This window comes from Phalaenopsis equestris, unplaced genomic scaffold (assembly GCF_001263595.1).
Source record: "Phalaenopsis equestris unplaced genomic scaffold, ASM126359v1 Scaffold000523, whole genome shotgun sequence".
Taxonomy (NCBI): Eukaryota; Viridiplantae; Streptophyta; class Magnoliopsida; order Asparagales; family Orchidaceae; genus Phalaenopsis; species Phalaenopsis equestris.
Window position 1 is genome coordinate 111,931 of NW_018164963.1, and position 12,333 is coordinate 124,263.

General features: G+C 37.4%; 1 protein-coding gene across 1 annotated transcript in view; it reads right to left on the reverse strand.

Annotated features, from left to right (window-relative positions):
• Positions 1-12,333, reverse strand: part of LOC110028750 — a gene marked incomplete in the record, with an annotated part of 93,376 nt that overhangs the window by 4,284 nt on the left and 76,759 nt on the right. The window contains 4 exon segments of the mRNA XM_020730729.1: positions 2,042-2,170; positions 2,260-2,400; positions 2,518-2,718; positions 2,883-3,010. Coding sequence (XP_020586388.1) covers positions 2,042-2,170; positions 2,260-2,400; positions 2,518-2,718; positions 2,883-3,010 — 599 coding nt within the window.

The following is a 12,333-nucleotide window of genomic DNA, read 5'->3' on the forward strand; positions in this document are numbered from 1 at the left end:
CACATGAATAGATGAAATATATATTTCATACAATTGTCATTGATTATCTGCATTGCATGTCTTTTCGTTTACATGTTTTATACGATTATAGAATGTTGTGACATATGTTGTAAATATGTACATGAGCTACATATGATTATGCATATTGTTTCCTTTCAATCTATAAATTTTTTCTTTAGTCTTGATTATTTCGTTGAGCATGTAGCTCACTCTATATTGTTGACTTTCAGGAAGGGGTAATGAGCCCTGTGACGAGTAGCTTAGTGTGATGTGTACAACTTTTGCACAGTATAATTTTAGATAGTGGATAGAATTTTGGGTATGTATTTTGTTATGTTGAATTTAACATCTTCGTATATAAGTTTTGATGATATAATTTCCACACTTCCAAGTATATGAATATGAACGAATCATAAAATGAATCATGTATGTTTGTGGCGATTTAGGGTCTGTTTGACACAACTTATCTGTAAAATCTGTGTTTTCCAAACACCTCCATACCACTTGTTTTCTCCGTTTTTGGTGCGTTTACTTTGGTAATGTTTTGTAGTAAATGTCGGCCGCGACTCGCATTTAGAGGAATTTTATTAACTCTCTGCCCACACATGAATAGATGAAATATATATTTCATACAATTACACATTCCCGTCGCGCTTGCCCTCATCACGTGCCCTAGGTGCCTCTTCAATCTTCTCCTCTGCCCTCATCATGTGGCTTTGATCGCTAAACAACGGCTCCCTCTCACGCGCCTCTCTTGATTGTTGCCTTTCTCCTCCTCTCTACGGTCTGTGGTTGTGGTGCTCTGTAAGTAATATCGTTGTCTTTCTTGTGGCGATTTTCAATGGAATGACTTTTTTGTGTGTTTATTTGGCTTTCTCCTTTATTTTGAGAAGTTTACAATGCTCTGTGAGTAATATCATGCCCTTTCTTGTGGCGAATTTTGAAGAAATGACTTTTTTCTGTGATTTTTTGGCTTTCTCCTTTTTTGTGCTTTCTCTCTCGACTGCTGCTTTTGGTTGGATGTTGGATGTTGGACTTAAATGTGTGTGCTGGTAGTTGGTGGTTGTTTAATGCTTGAGAGTGCTTTCTTCATATTGTTTCTTTGATAAATGGAATGTTTGATGAAGAAAATGTGAGAACAATTGGTTTTGAATGTTATTGGCAAATGCAGTAATAAAAGCATGATGTGTTTGTCTCTCTCTTTAATGTGCCACCAAAGAGCAGCATTTCACTGCAGCATTTTGGACTAGCTGCGCTCCAACAAATCTTATGTGTGTGTCTCTCTCTACTATTGTGTTTGGTTGGGTGTTGGTGATGCAAGCTAACTTGCCATCTTGATGCTGCATTATCTAATGTTAGCCCATAACATAGCTATTATGATATTTTCTGCCCATCATAATCAGTTAATAAAGACTATGCTCTAGTAGCTTCATCAAATGTCATTCTTTGGGATAAGGATGTGAGGGATTACCTGTGTTGAAAGGGCTCTTGCAGATTATTATTATTACATTTTTAATTGAAATTTTAATAGTTTTTTTTTCTTTTTTTAGTACACTTGATACTCACTGTTATGTGAGGTGTGTATCTTATCTTTTTCTACTATTATGAAGTAATTTTTTGCTTCTAAGTATCAAATGAATTGCTAATACAGTTTTGTTCAAACAAGAATACTGCACATGGACAAAATGGTCATTTATCCAGAAACAACTGCAAATCAGTTGTTTTTCAAACGCACAAACCAAACATCCAACCAGCTTCTGGATCAGCTGCTGATCAACAGTTTATCTGGATCAACTACTTATTAACAAACTATTGATAAACTGCAGTTGCCCCAAACAGAGCCTTAGTTAGACTAGTTCAAGTTATGATTTTACAAGTCACAACAAGTGATAGTAAGAATTTAGTCTGACCAAATTGTCTGCATCAATCACACCGCAAATGAACCATTAAAAGCTGGGGGGGGGTGTTGCACAATTGAGATGTGTCGCCATACATAAAGAATAAAATCATGCAAGTATTCATTTTTGAAGACTTAACTTACTGATTCTATCAGTTGGTTGACATTAAGAACATCTACTGAATTTTTAGATTCTGATATCTTCTGGTCTGAGTGATCTTTATATGTTTCAAAAAATGGTTCTCCACCTTCTAAGATAGCAGGAACCACAACCTGCAGTTAAATTAATAAAAGATCCGTAAAAAGCTATCAAAAGAGAATAATATCATCAAAAGGTTTAGATGTTTGATTTTGAGAAGTACCTCATCAAAAGTTTCATTTTCCTTTCCATCAAATGGAGAAGAAGCATTGGGTGTATCCATGAAAACTGGAGTTCCAATAGGAAAGACATCATCGGATGAAAATTCACGCCTGAGCTGCCCTTTAATGCTCATTAACTCTTGCTGCCACAAAAGAAGAACATCAATTTTCTCCTTTAGCTTCAAAATCCAAAAACACGCATATAACCAGGACAACTTAATATATCAAAATCATACAAAATAGTTACATCTCAAACTTACCTCAGGTAATCTTTTATACTTCTTCATTAAATGAGATGCAATGATTTCTCTTAGTTGATCGTCATTACTCTTAATAGTCTCTAAGAACTTCAAAGCAGCAATCTTATCTTCTTCAGACCCATAGATTACTTTACTAGAAGGATATTTTACACAAATTGCCAGAAGTTTGCCATCATCAACCAGATGAAGGTAAGGATCAACCTGGAACAAGTCTTACAAAATAAATAGGGCAAGACTCACAAAGACAAACAAAAGCAAGAAGGGCTGTAGCTGGGGACATATGGAGGTCATGGCAGTTAATGCAGCATGGCGTATATTACAGGTACTTTATGCATAAAGCAGGAATTTCAGATAAAGTTGCGTACCATTTCACAGGCGATATGTGCTTCAATAGAAGCAACTAAATAAGGAAGATCTCCTGCTTTTGCAGACAAGATAAGCATGGATGACGATAATGTATACAGAGACCTTCTATGAGATGGCTGCAAATGATCTATTTTAAATAATAATGTCAGAATAAGCAGTTATGCATAGCAGCTTTTATTAGCATGCACCCAAAACAGCTTGATTGATGATTCGCTATAATAAGAATTAATCTATACAGAACATGCATACATTACATGATTTGAAAAAAATCTAAGACAAATTCTTTGATTTGACACCAAATAAAAGAAACAGCTTTAAGGTAATACTGTGTAATACAAAGGGAACATCAGAAAAAACTAATTTCATTAAATTGGGCTGCACACCTAAGTGTCACAACCCTCACAGATCATGATCATGGCTCACCAGATATAAACTGAGGCAAGGAACTCGCTAAGAAATGCCACAGCCCAAATCTCGCAGATGCCACTGCGCCTTGGCAGGGATTGCTGCGCCAGCTCATAGAAATGGCGAGAGTTAAGAGGATACAAACAAATAAACAGTCATTAAATGTAACAAAACAGTTATTTGATCCAATTACATTAATTTAATCACTATATTAGCAGTGGCCAAAGTTGAGAAAATTTAAGTGGATTTTCGGTTATGAAATGACATTTTTTTTAATAAAGCATAATTTTATAATCAGAAAATTGGATGAGCGCAACAAGAGCCAATTACAAGAAAACAGCCAAAAAAAAAGGTAAGACAAATTGTAGATAACATAATGGCCAAGGATGAGAAATCATTCAGATCATGAAATGTAGAAAAATATTAATTTGAAATGTCTTATTTGAAGCTTGGTAAATATAGAGAAGTGACGATTACATTTTTTTATTCCCACCCCATCTGAAAAAAGGTATTTGAAACCAACCATCCGCTGTTGTATCAACACTTGGAAAGCTCTCATTTATATTATAAGGCTATTTGTGAACCCCGATCACCAACATCATCATTAATTGAAAATAGATTAATCAAAAAATTAATATTAATAGTTTAGTTAAAAAAATTGAACTGGCAGTAGTTGATTCATTGGAACTGACTCTTAATCGATTCCTTATGAGAGAGAGAGAGAGAGAGAGGGAGAGAGGAAGAGAAGGAGAGACAGCAAAGCCGAGAGTGAGGGTGACAAATTTGAGCAATGGAATGACAGAGGGCTTGCGAGCAAGAGTCCCCAGCCACATGAGAGGGCTATTGCAGCCAAGCTCAAAGACATCTTTCAACCACAAGAAGGACAAGATTGAATGAGCATTAACGTCAAGCACATGGTTGAAAAAGTGAAAGAGGGGCTCTTTCTTTTTTTCTATTAGAAGGTGTTCTCTAACCCTAAATGTTATTATTCTTCAGAAGATGGTGACTACTGTTCCTGCTATTGTAAGTTCTTTGGTGTTGCTTTCTTCATCAACCAATGATATCACAACTGGAAATATTCCATAAATTCTTATAATGCCTCCACTTTATCCAATTTGTGAAAAAAATTATGAGAATTTATCATGATGGATTATTACTATGACTTGAGTATTGAGAGTGTTGATCTCTCCGATTGATAAAAATTTCGTAATCTTATACCAGAAAGGATAGTGGACAGAAAAAATCTAACGCCACTCACTTTTGTTTTACTAAACCTCAAGTTAGATGACCCAAATATAAATTTCGTCATTATATTCTATGTTGTATTTTTCTTTTTGTTTTTCCATTTCTTGATAAATACCTTTCATAGGCTCGTATCTTTAAAAGTTAATATAATTTGATTTAAGAAAAAAGATTAAGGTTATTTAAAACAAATTTATATTAGGTTTTCAAAATGCATGTAATTCTAAAATCTATAAAAAAATCTTAAGTTTTACAATTAAGCCTTAAATAAAATTAGTCTTATCGTATGCTTGTAGATTACCTCTTGAATATATGCAGGCAAATTAATAAAAGATTGGGGATTTTATTTTATATATATATTTCGTTTGAGTGGGCGGAGGACATCAAGAAATTTGGTAGGAAGAATGAGAAGTCTGTCATCTTTTTTACAAAAGTTGAAGGTATTCAACTTTGCTTCTTCCTGTCGTTTGAATTTGGTTGGAAAATTTCTATATAGTCATCCCAAAATGGAGCTCATTTGCAAAGAATTTGAACTTATGCACTTTGTTGGAGAATGGAAAATTGAATTATTAGATGGGAGACGCATTCTTATTCAAATTAGCAACGAAGAAGATTACATGCACTTATTTGCTAGAAGGATAATATGAATTGAAAACAGAGCAATGAAGATTCTGAAATGGTCTGTGGATTTTGACCAACAGACGAAACCGCCAATCATTCCGGTTTGGATTCATCTCCCTGGTCTGAAATTTCACTATTTATCTAAAAAAATATTATACTCTATTGCCTCAGCTTACGGGAAGCCACTCAAGACGGATATCCCTACTTTTAATCTGTCCCGTCCTTCGCCACTCAAGATGGACATTCCTACTTTTAATCTGTCCTGTCCTTCTGAAACCAAAGTACTTGTTGAAATAGACATCACTTCATCCGCTTCTGAGGAAATCTGGTTGAGCACACAACATCATGGATATTGGCAGAAGGTAAAGATTGAACATTTTCCTTCGTATTGTTCGAACTGTCGTCTGTTCGGACACTTCAGTTCTAAATGTCACCATCTACACCCCCAACTCAGACCAAAAAATCAAACTGCTCCGCTAGAGGCAGTGATTCCATCTCCTCCTGATTAAGCAGACAATATGCCAACCATTCAATCTCCAATTGTAGCTCCCTCGTCTTTGGAACCTCCTATCGTGGGGGAGGGAGTTTCTTCAGACCCTGCCTACTCTAGAACCTATCACTGATAATCACTGATAATACAGGTGGAAGGAAATACTTCTACTGCCTCACAACCACCTCATCAGGTCCAGAAAGATGTTAATATTACTCAGGCTCATGGGGATCAAGACGTGCAACGACCTACACCTATTCGACCACCTTTGGAATCTAAGAAAGGCTTAAATTTCTGAAAAAGCCTCTTCACAACGATCACTCAAATCAAACTTCATTATCTTTTGAGTTAATCTAGATAATAACATAACATTATGTGAAAAAGGTAGGGCCTCAGTAACAGTAGTAGGTTTTGGTTAATCTGCAATCACCTTGATCATATTATGATCCATAGATGTCATCACTATTGATAATATGCCCAAAAAAAGCCACACCTTTAAGCCAAAATTTATATTTAGAAAAATTGACATATATTGTCTTCTCTTTCAAAATTCACAAAACAGAATGCAAATGATCTGTATGACCGCATTCATCTCTAAAATATACTAAGATATTATATATAAACAAAATCACAAAAGTATACAAAAAATGAATGGACATTCTGTTCATCTGATCCATAAAAATTGTCAGAGCATTAATCAGTCCAAATAACATCATCAAAAATTCATAGTGTCTAGATCCGATCCTCAAAGCTCTCTTCGCTATATCTTCCTTTTTTTAGGTGATAAATATCTTTAAATGATTTAAATTTATTTTTAAATTTAGGAACTTTAATTTAATTATTTAAAATGAATATCTTCAATTGAGATTTTCTATCAACACATTCGTCAGTGGAGATTCAAATAATTTTATTTTGTTATTTCAGGCCTTATCAACTCTACTAGTTTGCTGACAGAGGATCGGGCCTGACAGACTCAATAATATCAGTTGCAATTTTTGCTAAAAGAAGGATCAGATTGATTTGCTTGAAAACATGCACAATGTAGTAATTAGATGAAATTTTAGGAAAAGGAAAAAATTGTGAATTTTAAATTATTTTACACATTTTTCAAGATAAAATAAGTTTATTTTTAAAATTAAATTGTGCCCGCACGACATTCTCATAATACTTGTTGACGTGTTTAGTGCATTGATCAGAGCACATGAGGATTATTAAGAATTAATTTTAAGCTAGCTCGCGCAGCATTCTCGAACTAAATATTTTGATATTTTATACAATAGTTGGAACACGTGCATGTTATTTTGAATTGATTTTAAGTAAACACATACAACATTCTCAGACCATATGATCGAACATTTAACACAATGGTCATAGAGTATATGCGGGTTGTTTTTACTTTAAGCCTTAAATTTGTCTCATGCCTGCTAGTATATGTGTTGCAAATCTAGTGATGATCTAGGCAAATTAATGCCTATTGAATATTTAACACGTTAGAAAAATTAATATTTTAAAACTCTTTTTATTCTGATGGGCTCCATAGAGAACTTTTCAATTTCTATAAATAAGAACTCTCCATAGTTCATTTTCAATACACTTTCAGTTCAGAGTTTATGTTTTAGAGAATTCTAAGTTTTAAGGAGGATTTGAGTAGAATTAACAGTTTAAGGATGCCCGTAGGCCAGCTTTGGAGTTCATTATATGTTTCATTCGAGCTCATAAACGAGCTATTGAGTCCCACATAAATTCAAAATTTTGTATTCGATTTTTTTATTGCAACTAATATCTCCATATGATTGTTTATTAATATTATTTTGTAATTTTTTTTTATTTTTAGTCGTATTTTAAATTCCAAAAACCCATTTTTATTTTGATTTTAAGCTCCTTTTTTTATTTTTACTAAAAATTTCAGCAACATCCCAATGTATCCTTCTCCTAGGGGACATTTGCAGGAATGCAAGGCCTACCCATTATGCAGAGTGCATATGGTTGAAGCCAGAAGGTAACTGCAGCTATGTGTTTTCATCCACCGTACTAAGGGCCCGTTTGGGGCAGCTTATTACTGTGGTCGGCGTTTCCAAAAAGCCCACCGAGTGTTTGTTTCGGATGTCTGTATGGCGGTAGGAAACCGCACCTCGCATCCCGCTTTCCGCTTATCGTTCGAGATTATTACCCGAAAGCCCTCAATCTTGATCCCGTCCGCGTCCGCCCTTCTCTCGCGAAACAAACCCTCGGTCGCCGATTCCTCCGTCCTGATCCCAATCCCGATCCCCTCTGCCCTTCCAATTCCCCTCGGTCACTGATTCCTTCGTCTCGATCCCGACCTCCTCTGCCGCATCCCCTCTGCCCGTGAAACAAAAACCCTTCGTTGTTTCGCGCGAAGTTCGGCTGGATCCAAAGAGGATCTGTCACTCGAAGGGAGCCAGCTTTCGTTCAAAGCTCTCCCATGCTCGAACCGAGAAGAGGATTGATAAGAATCGAAGCTCTCCTTCTGCCCTTCTCTTCTCGACACCTTCCCCGTCCAATGTAAGCATTGCCTCTCGTTCACTGTAAGAAAAAAGTTTTCTTGATTTATATTTTCTGGATGATTTTTCTTTTTTTGGATTTGAGGTTTGTGAAATCCATTTTTCTATGAGATGACTGTTTTCAGTGCATTTGTGTTGACGAGAGTATTGACTGCTGACGGCTTATTCAGTTCGTCTAAGATTTTATTTGGAATAATTTACCAGAAAGCAATGTGCAGTTTGGATGGATCCAAGCTTCTATGGTATTTAACCCTTTAGACATCTTGCTCTATCAATTTTTAGATCAACAAATTTCAAGATATGATCAATTATGATGAATTTTTCAAGGACGCGGAGTGATTTTCTAGAACAAGTATTCATTCGTTTGAATCAAACTTTGAATTTGTCCAATTATTATGCTCCATTCCCTTTTATGTAAAATTGGTATTCCTTTCACCCTGATGTGGAATTTTGCTAAATGGTTATCTTTTTGAACTATTGCAATAACCTTTTTGAACTAAACAGTGACAGAATTATCATTTATCCAACAACAACTGCCAGTAAGCTGTTCTGAATAAGCTGCCACAAACAACAAGCGAGCTTATTCTGATAATCTGGAGATTATATCAGCAGATTATAAATAATCAACAGCTGCCCCAAACAGACCCTAAGAAAAGCACGGTATGAGTTTTCAAACACCTCGATAAGGATTTACAACATATTTTCCCGACTCCCTAATTACAATTGTACGCGTACTTAAAATTTTACACAAGCAAGCACATACATTTCCCACCTCAAATCTAAGTTATACAAATACTTAATTTCATCCAAACACATACAATAGATCTGAAATGTATCATACCTATGTCAACGACTACGATGATGTGAAGCAGCACAATAATTCTTCTTTATTTCCTCTTCTTTTCTCTGTTTTCTTTTATTTCTGATTTTCCTTTTGTCCCTTTTTTGGCTCTAGGTAGAGAGAGGAAGAGGCACCACCGACAAGACGGAAGTGACAGGCGGAAGTGACAGGCAGCAGTTCAAAGATCTGATACTGCGGCGGTGGTGATCCGACAAATTAGGATTGCAGCGGCAGGCAACCCTGGAGAGGGGGCCGATCGGTGAAGTAAAGATGGCAAGATAACTGTAGTTGACAATTCCTGAGGTTAGTGGTTTTGGAGTGGAAGCAGTGGTTCACCAGCAGACTGGTGGCTAAAACAATGATGACGTGAGGCGGGGTGACAATTAGTTGGTAGTGGCATGACAGCGAGGAGGCAGTGGTATGACAAATTAGGTTGGTTGTGGATGGTGTGAGGGCGGGCGGCGACAACCGCAACACTTGCAGTGGTTCGGCGAGCTATGCTGATGGATGATGTGTTGATAGCAAGATGCTTTCCAGTAGGGAGATGGTGGTGGCGCGATGACAGGCGAGATGAGGTGAATAACGTGATGGCGGGAGGCATCGACGAGGCTATCCAGCAAGCAGTGAGGTGCAGTAGGTTGGGCCGACAGAGAGCTTTGATGTGTTGGTGGCTACTTGTGGTTGACTGGTGAGGCGGCGCCTACACGGTGGTAGTTCATCAAGGTGGCAGTGTCGCTGGTGAGAGAGTTGGTGGTGGCGACTCATGTTGTCAGCGACGGCTCAGGTTGTCGGCGATGGAATAGGTTGTTTGCGATGGCTCAGGTTAGCGGTGGTGGCTTAGGTGACGGCTCAGTTTGTCGGCGATGGCTCAGGTTGGCGGTGGCGGCTCAGGTTGGCGGCAGCGGGGCGACGACGTCGACTACTCATGGGCTGAACCAAAAGGGGAAGGAGAAAGCAAGAGCGAAGAGAGAGAGAGAGAGTCTGAGAGAATGAATCAAGGGTGAGGGAGTGCAATAGTTTTAGGATTTAGTTTTTTTTATTTTTATTATTATACATTAAAATAAGTCTTCCTATGGAAAGCGCACGTATGGGAGCTGCAAGCCCCATTCTTTTCGTTGTTGCTGATACATCTCTTTTATATTTATAAAAATTGAGGAGAGTGGGAGTACAGTCCCCCATTAATGGCATTTCATTTGGTATGAAAACATGGGGTGGCTTTTGCTTTTTGGCTCCTCACATTTAATGATTTAGACCTTTTTTTAAGGTCAACATGGCTCCGGTCCTCAGAGAAGGTCCCTTCAAGTATGCTTTTGGCCTTCAGCAACCAAGGACCCTAAGCAAGTTACTAGAGCTCACTAACACTAAAACCATCACAAAGGGGGTACAACTACGAAGCCAGTGCTTCCACTGCCATGCAAACTGAAAGGCAACAGAGCCCGAAGAGATTCTGTAATCTATGGAGAGAGGATGATTGTTTGTCAGGTAAGAACAAAAAAGATGCTTCCCTAATCAAAAGAGAGCTCGCTTTTTTGAGAAGCAAATGTGTTACGAGGAAACCCAACGTGACGAAATCTGGCAAGTGAGGTCACTACCTACGGCTCCCTGGTGAGTCTCCATGACAGAACTAATTGAGGTCATTCAAAATACAAAACATCTCAAGAAACTGTCACTAATAAGGGTCAGCAGTTATCTACTTGACCAAAGAAATATGATGCTCATCACCGTGACCACAGCCATGACATAGAAATATGCCAACACCTACTTAATTAGAGTCGGGAAACTAAAGGTGTTCGTAATTGTTGAGCCGAGTACTAGAAGTCTAGAAAACATGGAAAGGCATCTATGGAGGGCAATGACAATGAGCCCCGGCCAGCTTAGGCAATCCCCACCATTATGAGTTTAAGTTCACAGGCTAAGACGTGATAGATGAGTTGCTTCAGAGGTGGGACGATCAATATAAATTTTCTTCCCTGCAAATGATCTAGTGACCATATCCTCGGGGCTAGCAAGGCCCAGACACATCCAGCTCTGATTCTAAAGAAATGTCTAAACTTGGTTTCAGATTCCAAATATTACATAGTAATCAGATTAGCAGTGATAATCATCAAATGAAGCGGAGTGCTCCCGAAAGTAGTTCAGATTTTCCATCAAGTTTTGAATAAGAAAAGCATGTAAGTTCTCTGTTAAAAGTAGTCTAACCTTACATTATGGTTTAACTGACAATACAGTTGTTATGCCATGATTTCGTCTGGCATGATCAGCCAACATGCACCTAGCATAATTTTCATTTGCTCTTGATGTTTTCCATGAGGTTTGGCGAAGGTTTTTAAATTGCTGATAACTGGATCCTCAATCTTGGATTTGATAGATTCAAAGAAAAAGGAATGATCTAAACTCATATGACTTGGCTTCAAGGGTAGTAAAATACCTGACCATGAACTTAGCTTGAACTTTTGGATAAAATCAAAGTTTTCTCCCAGATCTAGTTGTTTTCTTATATATGTAGCATGATAATTGCGTGCGTAAATTTTTGTCCAATATGTTTTGAATCATTTAGGTATTAGTAAGTTCTTACAAGAAATAGAATCGAATAATTGCTGACCACATTTCTGCATAATTGTACATAATTTCCTTCTTCCATTTTCTGTCTATTTTGCATACTTTCTTTGCATAACAATATTTTTTTTTCTCGAGTAGAATTTATAGGGCATCAGATTTAAAATCAGCCTAACCTTGGACCTGTCCGCCTTACAAAATAACAGTATAAAATAATAAGCTTCTAAAGATAGAAATAATCAATACTAAGAAAAGTAAGATGTCGCTGCTTAATGTGTAGAAACGTACAGAAATGCCTGCGGAGTGGCACCTTTCAGTAACGCACAAAAAAAAAAGTTTGAGCAATCTAGCCTAAAGATGTAGATTTGAAAATCCAAAGAATAATATGCCTCAAGAAAGGATGCAAACAACGTTAAGAAAATGGAGCGGATTTCTGTACCAATAGCAGAGACTATATGACATTGAAAATAATTCAGAAATCAGCGAAAACAAAATCAAATTTTATTACCCAACTAGTTAGAGTTACAAACAAGAGTCAACTGAAAGGAAAAGTTCAATAGACACTAATCTTCGGCTAGCACCAGGTAAGAAGATCTGAGAATAGTGGTGCCCCCGGAGAAGCGGTAAAGGGAAGGGGAAGGATTGGTGGCTGTATGGTCGGAGGGAAGGGATTTAATGGGCGGTTTGAGGGCTAGAGTAGGGCGGCAAGGCAGGATGCAGGGAAGGAAAGGGAGATGTGCTGGGTGCTGGTGGGGTGGTCTGGACAGCAGGAA